Source organism: Ixodes scapularis, unplaced genomic scaffold (assembly GCF_016920785.2).
Source record: "Ixodes scapularis isolate PalLabHiFi unplaced genomic scaffold, ASM1692078v2 PGA_scaffold9__187_contigs__length_104089568, whole genome shotgun sequence".
NCBI classification, from domain to species: domain Eukaryota; kingdom Metazoa; phylum Arthropoda; class Arachnida; order Ixodida; family Ixodidae; genus Ixodes; species Ixodes scapularis.
In genome coordinates this window covers 92,646,027-92,670,695 of record NW_024609884.1, presented here as the reverse complement: position 1 = coordinate 92,670,695, position 24,669 = coordinate 92,646,027, and the positions used below count along the sequence as shown (strand labels likewise).

The 24,669-nt window shown below is 43.5% G+C and overlaps 1 protein-coding gene across 6 annotated transcripts in view; it reads right to left on the bottom strand.

Annotated features, from left to right (window-relative positions):
• The window catches only part of LOC8029686 (WW domain-containing adapter protein with coiled-coil), a 122,956-nt gene that overhangs the window by 69,389 nt on the left and 28,898 nt on the right, over positions 1-24,669 (bottom strand). For 3 of the 6 annotated variants that reach the window (XM_029995512.4, XM_029995522.4, XM_029995531.4), the window contains one exon: positions 16,861-16,905. The exons of the other annotated variants lie outside the window; for them this stretch is intronic. In XM_029995512.4, coding sequence (XP_029851372.1) covers positions 16,861-16,905 — 45 coding nt within the window. The remainder of the gene's footprint in view (positions 1-16,860; positions 16,906-24,669) is intronic. 6 annotated transcript variants of the gene reach the window in all.

Genomic DNA, 24,669 nt, shown 5'->3' with positions numbered 1-24,669 from the left:
CGCCGTCCGACTCCCTTTCGGATGGCACTTGTAGGCGCAAGTGGAGTGCCGTCGGACGGCACTGTAGACACAGCCTAAAAGTAAAACTTAAAAATCCTGTTTTGCTCGAGTGGATTACCGATTACTTAGAGGATAGGTTACTGTTTGTTTAGTTGGGGAATGCTGCCTCTTAGGGAGCTTTTGTCATTTTGAGTGTTCCACAGGGATCTGTGTTTGGGTCTCTTTTATATTCACTTTATTAAATGGTACGGCAGAGATCATACCAGTTACAATTTGTCATCATGTCAATGATTGTGTCTTGTATAACGACATTACTTAAATCGATGATTCATAATTACTTAATCAACCATTCTAGCACTTCGCTAATGGAAAGAAAAAATGACAAATAGTAACAACTTCAATACATCTGTATTTATGAGGATTAAAAAAAAAAAAACTTAGGAAGCAATTCATCACTTTTTGAAGTAATTTTATATTTGCCACGTTACATTTTTGTGCCAGTAATTGGTAGTGTAACTTAGTTGTGTAATATGTAGTGTAAATAATTATTCACAATTAACCGTTAATTTTATAAAAATATGAAAATAATATGTTCCGTCCATTCAGCATAAAAAAAAATCTGCTTTTTTTTTTAGCTATGGTATTGATGAGAATTTTAAGTAAGGTTTACAAGCTCAGATATTTTGCCAGTCTCTTGCAATATTTTGTGAAAACTGTGAGTTAGGGTTTTAAGGTGTTATATTATTTTTGAATGTTTATATTGACGTATAAAAATAATTAGTGCCGGTCATAATTGCGAAATTAGTCAAATACACATTTGAAGACCTCCAGGCAACCCAAAAAATGAATTCGAGCCATTTTGCTCAGCGTGGTTCCTCCAAGTGGTGACGTCGCCCATCACATTTATGTTGATCAGTAAGCCTAGCCGTCTCCTATCAATTGCAGTCTTCTGTAGCTTCAATTTCTCACAGAAATTTATTAATGAAAGATTTTCGCACCGCAAGAGTATGGCTACACATCTATGGTAACATTCAAACACATTTTTCTTTTTATGTAATTTTGGGGCATTTTCAGAGTTTGTGCACAAGAATTTCTGTTCTTAATATCATCCTATCACAACCACATTTGGCATGCACATACTTTAAAATATGTAGAAAGCAACTATCTAGGTTTGGCTAAAATGTAAATTTTTTATATTTATCAAAAAAATAAGGAAATGTTTGTTAGCCCCTTGAAATGGCATTTTCGCTATTTTAAATTATTTTAAAATGAAAGAAGCATCACACACATTATTTTTGGTGTTTGTTGCACTCAGTGGTTTAAAAGGAGCAAATTAGTTTATTTTACTAGGCTTTTTTAAGTGTGTTGCTATGCCTCACGTGTACCGTAGAATGCCGTGCAACCGCCCATACCACACTAAGCGCCCGTACCCAAATATGTAAGATCTGAAAAAATATGCACAGTACATTGATATGTAAAATTGATGACCGGACAAGCGCCCATCCCCCATTTTTTCGCGATTATCTCTAAATCTTGAGTGGGCCCTTGCCCGGTATTTTGCGGTACACAAAAAAAAAGTTTTTTTTCTGTGTGTACATTGCACTGAAAACCTAAAAAACAAGCTATATCAAATCTAACACAAGATTTATAAAAAGATTAAGCACCATAAACAGTAAAAATTTCATTTCAATATCAAAAATAATTTTAAAACTTTTTCGCAAATGTCCCCTTAACCCATTCGCCACCAAAGCCGGCGAATCACCGGGCATGCCGTCAGGGGCCATATTGCCAAAGCCGGCGATTTACCGGGCTGCATGAATTTCTGTTTTAAAGAGCTATTCACAGATGGGGCGCTATGTAGACTTGGTGAAGTGTAGGTTAGGTTGCCAACAGATGGCGAGGGTTGTTCTGTTCGCTGTGTTTGTTCGAGCTTGTTCTTTCCTATGTCATCTTTCCCGCTCGATCGTTGCCTACTTGGAAAAGATGGCAGCGTCCAGAGTTTTTGACGATGAAATCATAGGCATCCTCTTGGACAGCGATGATGACGGGACGTCTGATGAGGCTAGCGAGTTTTCAGAGCCTTCTGTTGATGACGGGAGCGATTCCGACAGCAGTTCCGAATCCGAATGACAACAAGAGCAGTCTGGTTGTGCGATGCCTAAGCGACCGAGGATGAAGTGCTTCGAGATCTTTCATATGAGGAAGAATCTGTGAAGGCCTATTGTTTTAAAGACTTGAACGAACCACTTAAGCATGTAAATAAACATGTTTTCTTGTTTTCTGGACTCAGTTTTACTGTAAAAGCTTATTATACAAGCAAAACAGTCATGCCTAGTGAGGCCCCATTTTAGAAGGAAAACATGTGGTACGGACGGCGCGACGCGCGCGGTAGCAAATGGGGTTAATTTAGTGGTTCTTAAGCATAGATGTGTCGGGTACCCCTGGGAACCCGCCAAAGTGATGGGGACCCCATGCCAGTGGGGAAGGAGGGGATATAAAATAAGACAACTAATTGCAGCGTGAAAAGGGCATTTTTTACTGTTATAGACAGGAGAAGTGAGAAGCATCAGAAGTGAGAAGCATCAAGTAAAAAGATGAATGGGTACATAGATGGTACCGGCTGTACCCTTTATAACAGGCAGTAACTTGCACCACCTAACCAGGGTCTGAGGCAAGGGATTTGCCATTTTTGGGGTCCGTAAATGGGGTCCACGGAACTCCATTTGAAAGCCGCTGCCTTAACTCTTTCCGTACAACGCCCATCAAAATCAATCCCCTGTGATCGACGATTTGCGAGCCCCGTTGCAAAGCCTCTGATGCGTTTCTGGGCAAGCTATGGCATCTGGTGGTTTGAATAGATCAGGTGTCTTAAACACGCAGCCCGCGGCCCGCAAGCATCCCGTGGCTGCGAGCCCACATTCTTAGCGCCATGTGCACCATAAAGGGATGCTGAACCGAAATTTGGTTTTTCCAAGACACGCGGCAAAAGCGTGCAACGGGATGCTACAAACACCAAAACATCACTCAGACAGCGATATCTCGATCGGATGACCGTATTTTAAAAAAAAAAAAGAGGCGCATTTGTCAGGAATGTTGACGTCATATTTCTCAGAGAAGGAGAGGGAACGGCCTCGCGTCTTCTCCGCCACGCAGCCTTGAGGGAGCGAAGCGAAGAGAGGAGAGGATTAAACTAGGTATCTTGACGTCACGCGCCTTGTCGGCCTGGTTCAATCTCGACTTCTTTTTCCAAAAATATCGCCGTCCTTTGAGATATCGCCTTACTGGTAGTGTTGTAGGGATTGTAGCGTCCCGCCTACATCTCCAGCATTGTTTTTTTTTTTAAATTCAAATTTCGGTTCACCATCCCTTTAATAAAAGTTTTATATTGTCGATTTGTTTCCGCTTGAAAAGGAGCTCTGCTACCATAACGTGTTGTCGCATTTGGGACTATTCTGTTTCCATTTGGACGGATTATTGCTTGGTCTTAAATATTTGCTTCTCAGCCCTTTATTGTGTAAATCAACCGGAATGGCACTGCCACTAGTAGACTACAAGTGTGACCTTTTTGCGCAAAAAGACACCCCAGCTGCACAAGCTCTTGCTCAGCAAGAGCAACTGCCAAAGACAAAGCTATGAGCTTACACTTCTAGCTGCGAGACAATACCTTCAAGATGAAAGTATTTTCTTATAGTGCTGCTATGGAAATCGGCAGGAAAGCAAAAACTGCCATATGAAGATATATACCTTTTCTATGCGTGTTGAGCCTAGTGAATCGACCGACAGGGCAAGGGCGGTGTGCTTGCTCTCTTTCTATTGAAAACTGCCAGTACATTGGGGTGGTGCTGCTTTGAATCTTTTTTACAACATCAAATGAGGATGCAAAGTAGTCGTATAGATATGCAAATGAATGCTCAAAATGGCAAAACGGTGAGCCTACAAAAAGCAGAAATCACTAGATTCCTTGTCCAGGAAATCTTTGGGGTGTCGCGGGGACAGTCGGCTCGTGAAACACCACTGCCGTTTTTGTTTTTTTTTTACTTCCCATCCAGTTGAAGGATTTTAGATGAGAGAAGGCAAAAAGAGGTGATGTCCGATCCCTATGGAACCAAAATGTATTACATCTTCGATGTAATACATTTTGTCGTACATAATGTCGTACATATGATGAGCACTGCACATACTGAACAACTGCACAACGGTGGCCGAGTGGGCTAAAGCGCACACCCAGCTCGACGCACATGGAGCGAAAGCTCGCACTGCGGAACCCAGGGATCCTGGGTTCGAGCCCCACCCCTGCCCGTTTCTATCTGGATGAGCATCGTACCGGCGTGCGGTCGTGTATCACTACTGTGTGGTGCACGTTAAGGACCCCAGGCTAGCGGTTGTACCGCACTGGCTAGATTGCTCATCTACAGCTGAGACACCAGACGCCCACTGGGGCAGACTAACTACCGGCTGTATAAACATACACACAACAATTTGCTTTGCCCCCCCAAGAAATGGAGAAACAGCGCAACTGCAAGATCCAATATGAAGAGTGCAAAGTTGAGCACAAGACAAATGTTTTCTGCATTACCTGCTACGTTTACCTGGGTTTTACCCACATCCAGAAACTGCCTCACCAAATGGCAAGCAGGCCACAATAATTTAGACTATGTGGTAGAACTTGGCAAGTTTTTTTTGTTTTTTTTATCTAGAGCATTGCAACTTGCAGCCTTTCTTGCTATTTACGTTTTGCGTATTTTGACATTTTTAGCAGTCATTTTTTTGCTAAGATATATGCATATACTTCTATTTTTGTTAGCAATAATAATTTTGGTTTTCAGAAATTAAATTTCGCATAATTTATTAGACTCCTATTTCTTACTTATATCATTAAAGAGAGCATTGATTGTGCTATATTTCGATATACTGCAACGAATTATAAGGGCCTAAGTTTTTCAGAAAAGAAAAAAAAAAATTCTGGGGCTTTCCAGAAATGAGCAGTTTTCCCGTGGTAAGGAAAAAGATAAAGGGCCGCTGACAAACCTAGCATCAATATTTCTTTATATTGTCGTGCGGCTGGAAATTATTGCTAGGGATCGTCCTAAAATATTTTTAAGACCAAAAACAACACTGCAGCGAAGGAAAAAAAATTCTAGAAAGCTGAATTTAAAATTTTTACCCAAATCAATGACATACATGTACGGCCGAAATGGTGCACTCCTTACCTTTCTAGATCCCTTTTAAGCCGCAAGTGTGCTCTCTAATCGACGACGTCAATCACGGGTGTTCGTGTCTGCCAACCGGCCAATCACAGGCTTATTTTGCTGTGCACTTACACGTCTCCTTTCTTAGCATACAGACGACGTGTCACCTTTCAGTTCAATTTTCTTTAATTAGCAATGCTCTAATTAGTGGGTCTCAAACGTTTTTTTGAATAGGGAAAAATGATGTGCTGCACACTTAGGTGAGCGATGCTAAGGGATAATCCAAAGACTGCTCGACAATTGTTCTCTTCAAGTCCAAACAGTTACCCAGCACAAAAAAAGACAAACTTGTTGGAGCCTTTGTCCCCTTCCCAATCGTCCCCATCGCTCCCAATGCCTTCAGCACAGCTGCCGAGCGATGCCACGCAGAAAATACAAAGAAAAAATGCCAGGAGACGGCCGATGCTTCATCACTTATGCCCAGAGTCCCACTACAGTGACAAACAGAAACATCTGACACTGACAAGCCCCAAGCTCATGCAGCATGCCCGCGAGGTTATCTTTGGTAGGCTTGCAATCACTCGTGCTTACTGCACAGGATCCGAGACACAGCAAGCCTGTTGAAGGTACCACGCGTACGCTGCACGTTTTTGAGGCTTGTTGGTGTCGGCTGTTTCTGCTTGCTGCTCTAGTGGGACTCGGGCATTACACTTCCGGGCTCCAAGTCTTGATATTTCCAAGTCAGCAACGTAGTGCGTTTGCATTGGTCGTCAAAAAATTCATTTGACGAACGCCATTAACAATCCACCCTTTTCCCCGGATGTGGCGCCACCTATCGGCAAACATCGGAACCCGATTGTGACCGGGTTCAAGGGTTTCTTGGGTGGAAAACGAGGGTGCCATAAGCTTTACCTGGGCACGTTGCTAGGTTTGTTTTCCAGTACGTCGGCTTTCTGTTTAGTTTTTGTGGCTCCGCTACTTCACGGTGACAACCGAGGATGACCAAAGACATCCTGTTCCCGTTTCAGCCCGACGGCTGGGTGGACAAGCCACCGCAGTTTGTGGGCCTATCGCGAGACAGTGGGGATACCTGAACTACAAGACAAACTTGCTGTGACAGGCCCACCGAGGATGGGCTTTTAAGGAAGAGGGTTACGTCCGCAACGTTAGGTGGAACACCCTAGGTGGCCCTGGGATACGCCTCGTCCAGGGCGTCTGCCTTCTGTCAATGAGGAAGGCGCCGTACACGGTATCAGTGCGGTTCTCAAGAAGCACTGAGAGCATCATGGGCAGCATTGGTAGGCTGTCACTTCCTTACATCGCCCGTAGCCATAGAGATTGTCGTTGATTCGTGTCAGCGAACATAGTCGACACAAAGTCTGGGTGATGGCTGTACAGTGATGGTTTTCTGTCTAATAAAGTGCAACTTTCTAGCCTGCTTTTCTGATGTGCGATTAAAGTGATTGACTTGTGATGAAGTGAGCTCCGCATACTGTAAATGATATCATTTTCATGAATTTCGGAAGGGTGGGTTTTGGGAATATTTCTCGGGCACAAAATTTTGCGATTAGAAGTCATTTACTGTGTATTCTTTACTATAGGGTAATATATTTGCAGGATCTATTTTTTTTTGGTAATAGTAGTTAACTTGCAAATGTTGCAAAATTAAGTTGTTTACAGTAGTCGAGAATGTTCATTTGCCTCCTCAGCCTTTGTAGGGCCTGCCGGGTCAGCCCCATTCACTGCACGAACCCAAGCCCTCTTCCATTAAAAAACATATGCAAAAGAAAAAAAATTTTTTTAAACAGCTTGAATGGAAAAAGGATGTCATAAAATAAATTTACAACGAAAAAAAAAAAAACTTTCTAGAGCAATATTTATGGCACGAAACAAACTTGTAGCCAGAGCCCGCGGAAAAGTGGCTGGTTTTCTAGCGTGCAGCGATCTCATTCTTTTTTTTTCTTTTTTTTTTTTCTTTTTTTTTTTTTTTAGGGGGGGGGGGCAATGAAAGTTCTGAAGCGTTTGAGACAATAAAAAAAAAAAAAGCCTCAATGTGGTCTCTGATGTGTTTGAGGCAATAAAAAAAGCCTCAATGCTCAGGTCGTCAGTAGCCTTTTAAATCGGATCAGCATGTAAACTTCAATTTCTCTCCACACCTTAAAAAATTAGGACATGCCAAATGAACTCAGAAATGTCTCACCCAAGAAGTCAAATTAACTGCCTATCAAACCGTCATTCGGGATGCTTTGGAGCATGGATCGCTCATCTGGGACCCTATTTGATCCATCCAATGCTATTTCATTCATAGCGTCAGCCTTATGGATTTCGTATCAGTGGCATGTAGCCTTGATAACATAATTATTTTGGGGGAATGGTATAACGATTTAAGGTAAGATATAATGATTTTAGGGGGTTATGATTTTAGGGGAAAATTCCCAAAGTGCACTTTGGGTACTTCCCCGAAAATCATTATACCTACCGTAATATCTCGAGAGACAGCCCACCCAAAAATCGAGAGCAAATCGTGTGAAAACAGGGAGAAGGCTAATGTTCAATGTATAACCAAGTATAAAAAAAAAAGAAGAAAAGAAGCTTGTAGCAAAAGAATTTGAAGGTGTGTTTACGCCTCATTCACTCACCCTCAAAACCTTTAAACGAGCAGCCGTATCACCGTGAAACAAAAAGTCAAACACTTTGTCACATAGGCCCTGTGACCTTTCAGGCTTGTGAAGGCTATGAACCAAAAAAGACTGTTCTGCCCCATTTCTTGCCTGCCTATCTGTCCTCGTTTCCACCGAGGTCACCATTGGCTCGGGCAGTGCAATTACTAGAAAATCTTTTGGTGTTTTTCAAAACAAAATACCGAATCGTGCCAAAACTAGGGGTGGGTTATCTTTCGGGATATTAGAGTAATCATTCATGTCTGATTGCACCCTTGCAGTGGTTATAATGGAGACTGGTGGCAATTCTTAACATTTATTTCCTCTACCGATGGCTAGCTCCAGGTTAGTTCTAAGGATGCCGCGAACCTAGCGTAGTTTGGGTTCGAAAGGTTTGAAATTTCCGAACCTCGCTAAGGTTTGAATTTGAAAAGTTCACAACTTTAGAGCCCCGCGGAAATTCGAATTCGAAAATGATAAGGTTTCTGAAAGTTTGAGTTCGAAGATATCAAATTTTTTGACAGATAGTTCAAAATATTATAACATTTTAAATTTATATAAGGTTGAAGTTTGAAAAATTAGAATATTTCGAATTTTTTCGAGGTAAAAGTTTAAAAGTTTCGATTTTAAGTTCCAAGTCTGAATTTCACGGATGGAAATCAAATTCCGCAGTTTAAAACAAAGTTTTCATGAAGTCGTCAAAAAAATTTAAAAAATGTGCTACAAATTTTTACCAAAAACGTTGCCCAGACTAGTATGAACTTACCCCAGCTCACTCGAGCCCTCATGTTTTTTTCGTTAATACTCCTTCCATCTCAGTGCTGTGGTACTGACGGTACTACCTGCATTACTCGTTATTTGTCGTAACTTATGAAACAAGCATTGAACTGATTGAACGGTTCATCGAAAAGCCTCGAGGAAGTCAGGTGAACATACTTCCTACTTATTTGCAAACAAGTATCAATCTGATCAAACGTCACCTAATAGCCCCTTCCTCTAGCAAATAGCGAGTGCTCGGCGCGCGCGCGCTCGCCGAGCGGATTCTTGTTTCCCTTGCGAGATGAGAGCAATCTTTCCATGTGCCGCTTGTAGATCTGGAGCCAGTCATGCACTCGCCGAGCGGCTCCAATTGCTCCGTTGAAAAGTGGTGGAGTGCGTCGAGCGGTCCGGAGTAGTTCTCCGCGCAGCCTTTTTCGGAGGAGTGCGATCTGTAGACACCAGCTCGCAAAGTTTCGTTATCGACATTCCTGCGTGTGAGTGAAGGAGTTTCGCTGCTTTTTTGTTTCGATTGCTGGGTGGGCTCTCTTGCTGTGCTTGCTTTCGTTCCCCTCGTCATGACCGACTCGCCCGAGCATACTGCGGCGATGATATTGTTGCAGTTAATTTCAGGAGGTCTAATAAAATGCAGTGACAGCAACAAAGATACCAGCTTAGCTCCAGCTCGAGTGACGAGGCAGCCGTTCTCGGCAAAGGGTTTGCCGAGTCGTTTGCCTGGCCAGCGAAGAGGCCCAAGATATCGCGTTACGTCAAAGACGTTGTGCGTGCCTATTCGGATCAAGAGCTAGGTACGTCGTTTGTTCGTTTTGTGGTCTCTGTAATGTAATTGGAATAATTAGTAGACAGCATGCCAAATACTCTGCAGACGGATGTCGCCTTCGGAGATGACGATCGCTTTACGACATACATGTTTGGTATTGCTTAATAGCATCCTACGGCTCGTACAAGTACTTCTAGTTATCTTCATCGGGCTTATATAACTGTAAGGAAAAATAAATTGTGTCTTAACATCGGGGTCACCGTTAATCAAGTAGTAAACATTCAATTTTTTGTCAAAGCATAAAGTTCCAATCAGAACTTCATGCTTTCAGCAAGATAGCAATGTGAACTAAAACTGTTCAAAAGCAAGAGCAGACGCTCTGGAAGCGGTGGCGCTGGAAGCGTTACGCTTGATTTGCTCCGCAGTGCGTGCCACTGGGATGGATCACGTGACCGACCGCTCGACGGCCGCTAGCGCAGAGCGCTCGGCATTTGCCAGGGGAAGGGGCTATAAATGAAATGCAGGCATAAGAGAACTAACTATGCAGTAGAACACATTCACATAAAGGCACCCAGGCTTCGCAAAATTTTTTAGTTGCTCTGGGTGTTTATTTTAGGCAGGATGAACCGTGAAACGGAGAAAACGCCGAACACAAGCACAGCACCCAACACAAGTCAGGGTTGAGGAGAATGCAATCAGACTAAATTAGGGGACCACCCGGCTATAATACAGCTGATCAAGTCACGAACGGTTGTTATCAGGCTAACCATATTGCCGCTGCCTGGAACCTTTCTTTTTAGACGAATGGAGATATTGGCTGCTCTAAAATGCAGCTGGTTATTAATGATAATGAAGTAAGCGCTGATTCAGCATTCGCTGTAACTCATCGGCGTCGCTCTCTGTGCGAGCCTTCCTTGACGCATGGAAATTATGGGCGCTCAAAAACGACTAATGCTAGCAAGGACGCTCCCAGCGAAGCACCCCGGTTCAATTTCAAGCCTTTAGGGATCTGTTGGTCTACAAGTGACTCTGGGGCAACCTACGGGATTGTGTGTGGGAGAGGCTCTGTGCAGAAGCCGAAAGAAAAAGATGTGAGGTACGAGGCCGAGGACACCCCAAAGCGATCATTCAGCGGTTTACAAGCGTGACGTTTGTAGCCTGATCAACTAACGGCAAGACTCTGAGTGCAATTTCAACCCCACTTCACATATTGACAGCTTGTGTTATTTATATTTGTCGCTTCGAACCTATAGGGGTGAACTAGGTTCCAACTTTGTCCAACTTTTATTCAGAAGTTCGAACTTCGCTGAACTTTTGAACCTTGCAGGTTTGAAAGGTGGAAAATCGTCAAATTTCTTAGCGTAACAAGTTCGAAAATGTCCAATTCCATAGCGCGAAAAGTCTCAAGTTCAAAAACAATTGAATTTCTCAGCGGCAAAAATTTGAAAGTTTGAAAATCGTCGCATTCTTTATGTAGTAAGACGTTTAGACACTTTGCAAATCTTTTGAGCCCCTTGGTTCAATCTTCGAACCTCAGGTTTACAAAAAGTTTGCAGCATCTCTAGTTAGTTCACATGGTAAACGCTCCACCAGTCTTTGAGAGATCCCAGGATCAAATCCCGGACCAGGCGGATTTTTTAAGTGACAACCAGTCACCTAGAGAAAGCAAGTTATGCTCCATTTTAGATGGAAGTTAATTTATTACAACTCAGCTATAAACACATGTGAACTAACTCTAGCCTAGATGCTAAAGGTCCGTTCACACTCTTGCAACCGAGTACGACTGAGAGAGACCAGACCGGTTAAGCCTCTTGCGACTTCTTAGGACCAGCTCCGCTGTAGCGCATCCGGTTCTAAGAGGTCGCAAGAGGCTTAAAAACCGGTCTGGTCTCTCTCGGTCGTACTCGGTTGCAAGAGTGTGAACGGGCCTTAAGTTAATATAATATGACCAAAAGCGGTCTGCACCAACAACTAGCTGGTGCAGTGTCAAATTTAAGCTGAACGACCTTAATTTTCCCCTAAATAGCCCAAAGCACACTTTAGTTTTCTGAAATCAATGAACTGCTCTGTTTTGTTGTCAAACTAAACTGCTCTGAACATGACAATCATGCCCCAAATGCCATTTGCACCAACAACTAGCTGGTGCAGTGTCAAATTTAAGCTGATCGACCTTAATTTTCCCCTAAATAGCCCAAAGCACACTTTAGTTTTCTGAAATCAATGAACTGCTCTGTTTTGTTGTCAAACTAAACTGCTCTGAACATGACAATCATGCCCCAAATGCCATTTGCACCAACAACTAGCTGGTGCAGTGTCAAATTTAAGCTGATCGACCTTAATTTTCCCCTAAATAGCCCAAAGCACACTTTAGTTTTCTGAAATCAATGAACTGCTCTGTTTTGTTGTCAAACTAAACTGCTCTGAACATGACAATCATGCCCCAAATGCCATTTGCACCAACAACTAGCTGGTGCAGTGTCAAATTTAAGCTGATCGACCTTAATTTTCCCCTAAATAGCCCAAAGCACACTTTAGTTTTCTGAAATCAATGAACTGCTCTGTTTTGTTGTCAAACTAAACTGCTCTGAACATGACAATCATGCCCCAAATGCCATTTGCACCAACAACTAGCTGGTGCAGTGTCAAATTTAAGCTGATCGACCTTAATTTTCCCCTAAATAGCCCAAAGCACACTTTAGTTTTCTGAAATCAATGAACTGCTCTGTTTTGTTGTCAAACTAAACTGCTCTGAACATGACAATCATGCCCCAAATGCCATTTGCACCAACAACTAGCTGGTGCAGTGTCAAATTTAAGCTGAACGACCTTAATTTTCCCCTAAATAGCCCAAAGCACACTTTAGTTTTCTGAAATCAATGAACTGCTCTGTTTTGTTGTCAAACTAAACTGCTCTGAACATGACAATCATGCCCCAAATGCCATTTGCACCAACAACTAGCTGGTGCAGTGTCAAATTTAAGCTGAACGACCTTAATTTTCCCCTAAATAGCCCAAAGCACACTTTAGTTTTCTGAAATCAATGAACTGCTCTGTTTTGTTGTCAAACTAAACTGCTCTGAACATGACAATCATGCCCCAAATGCCATTTGCACCAACAACTAGCTGGTGCAGTGTCAAATTTAAGCTGATCGACCTTAATTTTCCCCTAAATAGCCCAAAGCACACTTTAGTTTTCCGAAATCAATGAACTGCTCTGTTTTGTTGTCAAACTAAACTGCTCTGAACATGACAATCATGCCCCAAATGCCATTTGCACCAACAACTAGCTGGCGCAGTGTCAAATTTAAGCTGAACGACCTTAATTTTCCCCTAAATAGCCCAAAGCACACTTTAGTTTCCTGAAATCAATGAGCTGCTCCGTTTTGTTGTCAAACTACCTACAATGCTCTGAACATCACAATTATGACCCAAGGTCTGGTGCAGTGATAAAGGCATCCAGTTCCATATAAAAATGTCAAGTAAGTGGCAGCTGTGGGCCGCATTTTGATTAATGGCCGGGTGATTTCACCATCACATTTTTGCAATCTAATTAGGTAACACTGCATGATGATAGTTTCATTATTTTGTAGCTCTGTTCTCTTAAATCAAATAGTATATATGGACTGCATTTAAAAATGGCTAAACAGTAAATAGGATTGAATCAAAATTCTGTTCAATAAATAAACTTTGAAAACACCTTAATTAGGTTTGTAACAATCTTGATTCCACCTTTGTCTATTAGCGCAGGTGGCCCATCTTCTATTTTGTGAGGCTGGATGTGAATCTCCAAAATCAGAGTCCACAAATTCTATGCCGCAAAACCCGACACCAATCAAATTCTCTAGCCCCGGCTGATAGGTTCTCAGTGTTTGTTCTAATGACGTGCACGGAAAAGCTAGCACACTCCATTGCTACCATCCTCTTTTTGTCCGAATTCTAACCGTGCTGTGACTATCTTGGGATGACAATTGCCGTACCAAGTGCTGCAAACTAGACAGCTACACCTCGGATAAACCTTCATCATGAAATGCGCGCCAAATGCCTTCCCATTTTAGTAATCATTCCATGCATCAATTTAAGAGCTGGACCATTTCAAAGCAATTTTAAACAGAAAGGTTATTCCCGAGATTTTGCATGCATGTTGGTTACTTCATCACCTAATGCACCGTCACTGTAGTGGTGGAAGCCCAAGGAATGCTCGCTTTATAACATTAGAAATAAATGGAAGACAGTGGGCGTGGATGGAGATAGCATGCCAGGAGTAAAGGGAAGATGGAGGTGTCAGTATTTTTATGCATTCAGCTGATTTATGTGAATCGACATGGTACAAAAAAAAACGCAAAAGAATCTAAGAACCTGTTCACTGCCACCAGGAGGCACGCCTACCAAGCCGCTAGAGCCACTGCACACAATGGATAGCACAACAGGTCATTGAGTGAACCATACCTTAAGGGGGTAAAGAATCGAAACTTGAAATGTCTTCAGAACACTTCGAAACGGGTGAAATAGGATCCATTATATCCGTGAATGATAATCACACGCTTGTTATTTTTAGCTAATGGCTATATTTTTCGTTCCAACCGAAGGATTCTGGTAAGCGGGGCAAGCGCTTCAAAATCGGCCGTTGAAGCGGCGCGATGAGCCTCAGGATATTTGCTTGCAATGCCACACTTGCAGCATCACAATTATGGCACCCTGGCCGTAAACAGGCCAGGGTGCCAGAATCATGATCGTCGTCACTTAGCGGTGCCAGCTTTATCGTAAGCACATTACAACAACGCCACGTGGGAATACCCAAGGTACGGTGTACTAGAACTGAGAGGTGTGCCAAGCGCCGCTCGTTCCCGGGCGCCTCCATCAGTCACTGCCGCGTCCTGGTGCTGATAGTAATGGGTACCCGACGTCGGACATCCCAACGAAGCTCGGCCTCCCCAATACCAGGTGGTATTGGGGAATCGTTTTAAAATTGCTTTTCTTGCATTTACGGACCAGTGTAGACTGGTGTTTGTGAGCTGCTGTCATAAAAGAGACCACGTCTACACAAAGAAATTGGAGTTAAAATTTCGCTTCCGCACCTCACTAAGATAACCCCACTGTATTCACCTGCTTACAAAGGCTCCAATTGCCCAAGTCTTTTACAGGCCAAGGACGAGCCTATGGGAAAAGCGTTGGTTTGGCAAAAAGAGGCCGTGCCAATACAGCAATTCAGAAGATTGGAAGACCCTTTTGCTGGGAAGAAGCCCAAATCAAGCAGAGCCTACACCAGACACCACTGCCGTCAAGAAGGGAACCTGATAGTAAGCTGGCCATCTCACACCTTGACTCGCTGCCTCTTTGGTATAGCCAGGGGCTTAATTAATTTAAACAGTCATTTACAGAGAGGTTTCCAGATGAGTCCTAGAAGCTACCCATACAGAAGCAAGCAGGGGCGGATGCAGGAATTTCCTGAGGGGGGGGGGGGGGGGGGGGTCAGGTATTGGTCAGCGTACCAAGTGCTTAGAAACCCCCTCCCCCCTCTCCCTTGTTTCACGCCCTAAATTTTACACATGTAGAAATCAAGAGGGGGGTCAGGACATCCGGACCCCTCCTCTAAATCCGTCCCTGGAAGCAAGTTCATCTGCTCACTGTGCAGAGGTACAGTGATGTCAGAGTGCCGAGCTCCGATTGAAGGACACAGTGGATAGACACAAAGGCCTTTGTGTCTACCCACTGTGCCCTCCAATCAGAGCGAGCAAGCCGGACCAGGAGGATTTTTTTGGTCGCACACCAGTCACCTAGCTGTGTTTGGAGATTTGTGTTTGTCCTTTGTCCCTCTTGTTCCCCTTCTCCAGGGCTTATTTCCATTAGTCTACTCCTTGTACAGAGTGCAGGGGCACCAGATGTCAGGGCACTGAGCTCGGGTGTCGCCTGCTGGTCACAGCAATGGCTACCTTGCCTTTTATACGACTTTCAGAAATCCACCGGTTCCTTACGAATTAGGACAGAGCCTTCGTGAAAGGAGATTAAATAGTTTGAAGGGTACATTGTTTTCGTTGACTAGCAACTATCAGACGTTCTACAATGAAATAGACAACTCATGGCCGAGGTGGTGTTTGCTTTGTCGCACACATGCTCACTCCCTCTCATCTTTTCACGCCTCCTCTCTCATGAGCGGAGACCCCTCACTTTTTCTAACCTCCCCACTCATGCACAAAGCAGTACAATTTGGTGGATTTGCTCGACGAACTGTCTGCCCATAAAGCAGGATTCTATAAAAGCTTTACAAGTGGTCACCTGCAAAGATATGTCCACGTGCATCATTCCTTCATCCAGTCCTCCCTGGTCAAGTGGCATTTACCTAGCTTGTAATGCTGAGAAAAGGTGTTGGATGCTGTGAGGTTCAGCTCCCTACGTAATTGCACAACACAGTTTGTACAAAGACTGTACTGGCACCTCTTCCTATTTGACCCTCACGTGAGAGGGACCGGTGGCCGAGTGTATTAACACATCGGAACGCGTGGAGCCAAAGCCCGCGCTGCAGAACCCAGGATTGAAACCCTGCCCGATCTGGATGAGCATCGTACTAGCGTGCAGTTGTATATCGCTACTGCCTCGTGCACCTTAAAGACCCCAGGCAAGCAGTGGTACCGCACTGGCTAAATTTCTCACCTACAGCGGAAACCAGTGTCGAAGCACCTGAAAGCAGACTCGACCTTACGCTGAAACATAAACATTTTTTTTTCTTTTTCTCTTTATGTTGTTTTGGTAAGCACATTTTACCCCATAACTTAGTAGTGTTCCAGGTGAACATGTTTCACCAAACTGTAAAGTTTAATGCGAGAGTTTCAGTTGTGAGGAAAAAAACAAAAAAACTCGGCAATCATAGCAAACAAACTTTTTTTTATGTGGTTTTGGTAAACACATATTACCACATAACTAAGTGTTCCAGGTGAGCATGTTTCACCAAAATGCAAAGTGTAATGAAAGAAAAAAAAAAAAGACTCAGCAATCTTGCTAACCGTATCGCGATGTGTAAAGTGGATGCAGGTGCAGCAAACACTGAAAGCACTGCCAACACTGTGGTAAGAGTCACGAACCAAATAGCCCATTCTTTCCTGCTTCCCTTTTTCTTTGCATCCTGACACTGTGCCAAAGAGTGACCCCACCATTTGTTGCACCGCACAGGCAAAAAGGTAAACAAAAAGGTGGTGCAAAAAAATGGCAGACAATGAAATGCAGCTGTCTCTCGTTACAGGCCAGCCATTTCTGTCTCTCCTACGCCGTCACCCATCCCTGGCTACAATGCAACCCCCAGCAGTGGTGCACGCCCCCGCACACACTGGAGCAGGGAACTTGACAACGAGACACTCGACAAACACACTTTACACGGTATCTGGCAGCACACAGGACAGCCTTTCTGGGACTGACTTATGCAACCAGGTACAATGCAGACAAGATTGGTAGCAAAGAAAAGGGAAAAAGAGGTGACAGTTACCAGAGGAATTCTTGTACTTGCTGTCGTGATCATACCTAACGTACCCTGTGGACAAAACAAAAAAGGCGGGCATGACACAGAGTTGAGGACACAACACAGGACAGTGAGGGGTGCTCCAGAAGAACAGACTGAGGACAGTGCTCGCCTAGCACAGCCACCCAACGAGCATGTGCCCAACCGCCGAAGGTACTCCAGCAGATGGCTGCACTACGAAACCCGGGGCATCCCCATTGAGTATCCTGCGACCCTGCGCAGTGCTACGAACGGGGGCCACAGCTGGCCAAGCCCCAACCGTTAGGCCCGCGGACATTTGCAGCCCACAAAGTGAGAGCCCACAGACAAGTAACATGACGGGGCAGTAAGTAACCTTGCACTTGGAATGCAAACCACAAGAATATATAGAGGGATTTGAATTTGACCAAACTCATCAGGTGGGGTCTTTGGATCTGCTTGAAACAAGTGTATCTGGTAGCTCTGCCTCCCTGCAATGCACAACACTTCCCCCAAGAAAACTTGAGGTAACAGGGGAAAAAATTGTGCTACCATGTGGTAGACGGCATCGAAATTCAAATTTGTTTCTATACTCTCGCTGTTCTTTAACAATACTTAAATATTAAGGTGGGCTAGTTGGATATGCATTTTACAAATAAATAGCACGAAGGTCAAGTACACACTGACGGAACAAGCAATAACTGTATTAAAACGACAGAGCACCTGTTCCGTCAGTGTGTACCTGACCTTCGCATTATTTATTTGTAAAATGTTTAACAATTGATGATCACTGAAACTAGTAATATTTGTTTATTGAGTGGGGACTATTACAAACTATATTTGGAAAGAATCGCAATTTTGCCCCAATTAAAAATGCTGTAGCAAACAAATGGTTAGGAACATTGATGTGAACCATCTATCAGTGAGTAGCTCTAAACTAAATTATTTTTCTAAATTTGCAGTACATCTTAAGGCTGGTTCCCACACTTGCAACTGCGTACTTGCGACTGCTGGAGAGGGCCAAAACTGCTTTTGCAGCCTCTTGTCACTGCTTAGGATCACTCCACCAGTCGTCCACAGACACAAGAGGCTTAGAAACTGGTTTTTAACCTCTCGGGTCGTAAGCAGTCGCAAGTGTGTGATTTAGCCTTTCGAATTTGAGGTTTGAGGTTTCTGGTTAATAGCTCCATACACAGCTCTCGCCAAATCTCAGTCATCTGCATCAGTTCCACAAAAATCAAGTTATGCCTCGAAACTTCTTCAGGTAAAATTCACCACTAAAATGCACCCTCCATGAAACTTTGAGCGTGTTATGTGCCAATGTTCATTCGTACGACTCATTCCGGGTGAACTGGAGGGCATTCACCCAAGGTCGAGGGCCAGCTCGCCACAGCAAGGACAATGGAAACTCCCAAAATATAATTATACATCAGTGTATTGCCTCCAGAGATTGTGAAAGGGGTTCATGAACTTATTGTTGTGATGCTAACCCTGCATCCAGATGACGGAGCGTAGCTGCTATAATAAACATTCGGGTTGGAGCTGAGATGAGTCAATTCAAATGAGCCCCTCTAGGTAGCACCCAAGCTGATGAAGTCAAATGCTACCAGGTTTGGACCACTGCATATTTAATTTACTCTGAAACTCTGGTTGCAATTCAGCTCCTCTCCAGTGCTCTGGTCTTGTCATGGGCTCTGACAACCAGTTCTAAAAATGCCTTCGTACATCGAAAAGTCGTGAAACATTTCAGACTTCCCATTTGGATAAATAATATGCACATTAAATTAGGATCCTGCGATAGCATTGGTGTATCCCATCCAACATTTGGTTACATAAATGGGTTACAAAAATGGTGTATGTGTTAAACAAAAAAAAAAAATAGAGACTGCATCACTTCTCTGTATTGTAAAATACTAACATATCCAAAATAATATCAATTGGCTTTAAAAAATAGTGAAGCCATTCATGCAATTACACTCTAATCAAAGCTCCTTAATGGCAGATCCAGAAAGCGAACCGCCTTCAAGAACAATTCAGCATTTGTCATAAGCTGCCTTGAATAGAAGTGAAAGCCAAACAACTTAAGGTGTCAGATGCCTGAATACTCGCATGAGGGAACTAAGAATTAGGATAGCAAGCGTGAGACTCCATACTGACAATATTTGACTATGCACATGCCTCACACAAAGCATTCGTGCACGTGCGTGCTCACAGCAGTTTACATGAAATGTACCCCTCATAGGACTTTTGGCAACTGCAACTCTGCTGCATAGGACAAGTCAATTGAACTGTTCAAATATATTGCACATAACAGTTTCCCATAATTAGATACAGTAATTTATCACCGAGGTGGGACTAAATGACACATCTTCTCTGACCAATGTCCAAGGAATATCTTGTATCAATCAAAAACGAGAGACAAAACTAGACATATCCACAAACTGAAGTAAAAAAGCAGCAAAAAAAAATGTTTCTGTTAACCAAAAGACTGTTTGATTTGGCAGGATCTGGGAATGAGAGCAGTCGCAATGACTGCCTCTTCTCCAATTTTTGGAGCTGTTGCCGACAGAGTACCACACAAACTAATTCGACGAATTGATTGATTGATTGATTGATTGATTAGGTGTTTATGGCACATCAGCATCTAAGGATATGTTGTGCCAAGCTTAGACTATTGCAATATGGGTTTATGGAGAGAAAAGAGCTATAGTAGCGAAATATGTGAGAAAACTATGAACATGAATGTGTGTAAGTGTAAAAAATATGACCATGTGTTTAGGATAGACAGTAAAATCACAGTCAGTGTAGAAGGCCACCATCTGTGAGGAAGCGAAAAACACAGCTGTGTGGGATGAGCAGTTCATTACCTAGTAGTAAGGCAAGGTGTAGTGGAACGTGTTCTTTATAAAGCAGTGAGGAGTGTTTGTAGCGGTGCTGATCATACATAGGGCAATCAATGAGTATGTGCATAATACTTAGAGGTAAGTTGTTACAGTGTCCACATTCATGAGCATCCTCCCCGCTATTGTATTTGGTGAATGTAAAGACACAAGGTATGTGACCGTGGTTCCATGGAAAAACCGTAGAATACCGCACATCCGCCCATTCCACATTAAGCGCCTAACCCTTTAACTGCCATGGACGAGTCCCACTCGTCCATGCTTGCCGTGCTAATACTCCCAGTGAGGGGTCTCACTCGTGCTGCGATGCGGAGATGTCTCCTACATGCCAGAGACGAGCTGGGCACGTCCAGAGCGCCTCATTGTTACCAGCCATCTCCAGATGGTGCTAGGCGACCCAAACTTTTTTCGTGCTCCGCCAATTTTGGAGAAGCTGGAGCAATCGTCTGGCCGCCTTTAAAAATGGCGGCTACCTCAAGCGCTTGCGGCAGCGGAGACACGCATGTGCCACGGTGAAAACGCGTTTTTGCCCAGATTCAAAGCAGTTCAGATGAAGAATATGAGGAACTGCTTCTGGACAGTGCCAGCAATTATTCATCAGATCTTGAACTGAGCTCGGATGAGTGCGACACAAGTGATGACGAAGATTTACAGGCATCTCGGAAGCGGATGAAGCTTGATATGAGAAGTAGCCGCCTCCACCCCCTCGATTTCCCTTTCTGGCGTCTCCCGGTATGACGGCTACAGTTCAAGATGAGCACAACCCTCTTGAGTTTTTCAAGCTATTTTTTGACGACGAGGTCATTGTCCTGATCGTGCAAGAAACGAAGAGGTATGCCTCACAGTTTCTCGCAAAACATCGGACAACTGAAGGCTCTCGCGCTGCAGTGTGGAAGCTGTTGACTGCGGAGGAGCTCAAGGTGTTCCTCGCATTGATACTGCTGCAAGGCATTATAGACAAGCCTGAACTCGCCATGTACTGGTCGACCAGGAGGATTCTCCAAACCCCCATCTTAGGTGAACTCATGAGCAAGAACAGATTTCACCTGATAATGAAGTTTCTTGATTTTTCCGAAAACGAAGATGAGATCGATGAATCACAGCAGCCCCAACCGAAGCTTTGCAAGCTGTGGCCACTGCTGTGTCTCCTCAAGGAACGATTTCTCACCCTCTATGTTACCGAGAGCACTGTAGCAGTGGATGAAAGCTTGATGCTGTACAAAAGAGAACTGTCCTGGAAGCAGTACCTGCCCCTGAAGTGCTCATGCTTTGGTGTGAAGTTCTTTCTCCTTTGCGAGTCTGAGAGCGGGTACATCTCTAACCTCATCGTTTACACCGGCAAGGGGACTGTTACGCTAGACGCGGACAGTGCCATGGGCACAAAGGTCGTCCTGAGCCTGATGGAACCTTTTCTTTGCAAAGGGTACTGCGTCACTGTCGATAATTACTACACCTCTCCAGAGCTTGTAGACAAGCTCCTGCAGCAAAAGACCGATGTATATGGCACGGTTCGGCCAACAAGAAAGGACATGCCCCCCTTCAATGACCTCAAACTCAAGAAAGGAGAAGTCGGGGCATTTCAGCGAGGAAAGTGCATGGCCCTGCAGTGGCGCGACAAAAAGCTCGTTACCTTGCTGAGCACAGTTTACGATGCCACAGTCGTCGAAGGCGTCAACGCCCGGAACGAGAAAGTCGTGAAGCCTGCTGCAGTTTACGACTACAACAACACCATGGGAGGAGTCGACAAGAGTGACCAGAACCTCGTACAACCCGGCTGTGAGAGATGGGCAGAAGGTCTATTACAAGAAGATCTTCAGGCACCTTTTCGACAAGTGTGTCTACGACTCTTTTGTTCTTACAAGAAACAAGGAGGCGCACTCAGTCAACTGGACTACCGACTGGACCTCGTAGAGAAGGTGATTGCAGCAAATCACGATGAAAGCCAGCGGAAGAAAGTTGGAAGAAAGTCCGACAATGAAGCCACGCGGCTTACAGCTCGCCATTTCGTAAGCTTTATTCCTCCAACAGAGAACAAGCAGCTCCCGACTCGGCGCTGTGTCGTCTGCTGCAAGGCCTCGTCCACCGGAGGTACCAAGATCCGGAAGGAAACAAGATATTGGTGCAAAAACTGCAACGTGGCGGTCTGCGTAATTCCATGCTTCGAAATCTACCATATGAGGACCAACCTCTAGATTCTCTAAGTCGCTCCTCAGTTGGGCACAGGATGTCAAGAAAAAAATAACATTTTGCCAGCTTTTTTTTTTTTTGCAAAGTATGAATGTTTTATCTCCATAATAAATGTTCCAAAAATAACGCAGACTGTTATCTGTTTGAGAAGAATAGAAAAATTGCATTGGAAGTAGTCATTACATATAAATACAAAAAATAATGGCATTTATTAACTAAGGTCCAATATTAAAAATTGCTCATAGTTTCTTCTTTTAAAATAATGTTTCTAAACAATACAGGAAGAAAAAAATCTAGAAAATTCGCATCATTTTTTGAAAAAAAAAAAAAAAAATTGGCAGTGAAAGGGTTAAGCTCTTATATCCAAGTTTCTAAGATCTGAGAAAATATGCTGAGTAAATTTATATGTGAAATTAATGACCGGACGGACAAGCGCCCATTCCCCATTTTCTCTCGATTATCTCTCAATTTTGAGTGGGCGCTTGCCCGGTATTTTACGGAATGTGTGTTGGGTACTGTACTAGTAGAGGCTTTGCATCCATCCACACATTGTGCTGCACCATTCCTTAAAAAAAAGGGGGGAACTATGGAAGGTTTGTTTTGAAATGTGCGCCTGGAACTTGATATTCTCAATACTATCTCGAACGGGGTGCTCCGAGACGGAGCGGATCCTGTCAGAGTACCAAAAACCCAGGGAAAATCTCCTATAGTCCCAGAGACGGTTCATCCCCTTCTGCATGAAGGCTAAGCACCGGGGAGATGCAAAACACACCAGTAGCTAATTGCAGTCCCTGATGATGAATGGGATCTAACATTTTCATGACTCATGTCCGGGCAGAGTTATAAACAATAAAGTAAAACCTGGTTATAACAAAATGGGATATAACAAACTAACGGAAATAACAAAGCAATCATAATTCTCCTTGCTTGTTAATAGTGGGAAGAAATGGACATTGGCTATAACTAACTAATGGTTATAACGAAATAATTACGACCGTTCCTTCAACTTTGGTACAACAAGGTTTTACTGTACTACCATAATCAAGCTGAGAACGAATGACAGAGCGATAGATGCTCAAGAACCACAGACGATCAGAGCCCCAGGATACATGTGACAAGACCTTAAGGATGTTCAGATTTAAGACACTCAAGTTTTAAGCTTTTAATGTGAGGAATGAAAGTCAACTTGGAATTAAACACAAGGCCCAAAAACTTATGTTAATCTTTTTATGACAATAGGAGTGCCTTTTACGCTCAGGGATGGTTCCTAGAGAATTCCACATCAACGAGAAAAACAGACACAAGCTGTTTTTTCTTTTTTCAAGAGAAAATTTAAAAACATTTGTATCAGCCCATTTAACCAAGTTATTTACTGCTAGTTGGACCCTACGTTCACAAATTGAGGAATTACAGGATGAAACTGAGATCTGTAGATCATCAACATATAAAGAATATTGTGCAGAAGGGGGAATTGCACGGCCAATCGAATTCAGTTTAATGATAAAAAGAATGGCACTGAGTACACCCCCTGAGGGACTCCATTTTCCTGTAAAAACTCCTCAGAGAGAGTTTTCCCCAGCCTCAAGCGGAAAGTGTGGTGCTCCAGATAACTCTGTATAGCACTCAACAATCGGCCACGGAGACCAAGATCGAATAAATCTTGCACTATGCCGTAGCGCCAGACCGTGCCGTATGCCTTCTCCAAATCAAAGAAGATGGAAAGACACTGTTGCCTGTTGACAAACGCCTCACGTACGGAAGTCTCAAAGCAGACGAGATGATTGACAGTGGACAGTGCTGAACGAAAGCCACATTGGAACCTATCAAGGAAGTTGTTTCGTTCTAGAAAAAAAAACACAAATCTCTCGTTAATCACCCTCCTTGGAAAAACAGCCAATTAGAGCTATAGGTCTGAAGCTAGATGCATAACAGGGATCTTTGCCAAGCTTCAGCACTGACACAACAACACCAATCTTCCAGGAGGATGGAAAGTGACCCTCAAGCCAAACTCTATTAAAAAGGTACAAAATTAGCTCCACAGTGGATGGACGAAGATGTTTGAGCATTTTATAATGAATACCATCTGGCCCAGGGGAAGTTTGTTTGGAACAAAGAAGTGCCATTTGAAGTTTGTGTAATGTAAATAGAGCATCATCAGGTTCGTATGAGCCACCTGATGAGATAACAGCTTTTTTTTTTTTTTCTGCTTTTATCTTGTGTCGCTGAAACGTTTGAGTGTAGCGTTGGAACTGGAGACACTCGAAGTGCTCACCGAGGATGTTGGCTTGTTCCTCAAGGCTGGCAGGACACACTCTATTTCGACTCAAGAGTGGGATAGCGAATGCCCGGTAAGAGCCATCAATTTTATGCACATGATCCCAGACTTCCTTCACAGATACAGTGCAAATAATCGAGGGAGTGTACTTTCTAAAACTTTTTCTCTTCGCTTGCCTTCGAATAATCCTCGCCTAAGCCCTCTTTCTTTTAAATTCAATAAGATTGTGTGATGTAAGGTTGCACCTAAAAATACCCCATGCTCGATTTTTTTTTTTTTTTTTCCAGACGGCAATTTTTGTTCCATCAGGGCTTAGGTCTCCTGGATGACGTCATGGGGGTGGAGAGAATGGCAGCCTGTAAAATGCGCTGAGTGATAAGATCAGTGGCTCTTTCGATATTGAGATTGTCAAGTGATGTGCATGCCAAAAGATATGATTCTTTGAAAGTTGCCCAG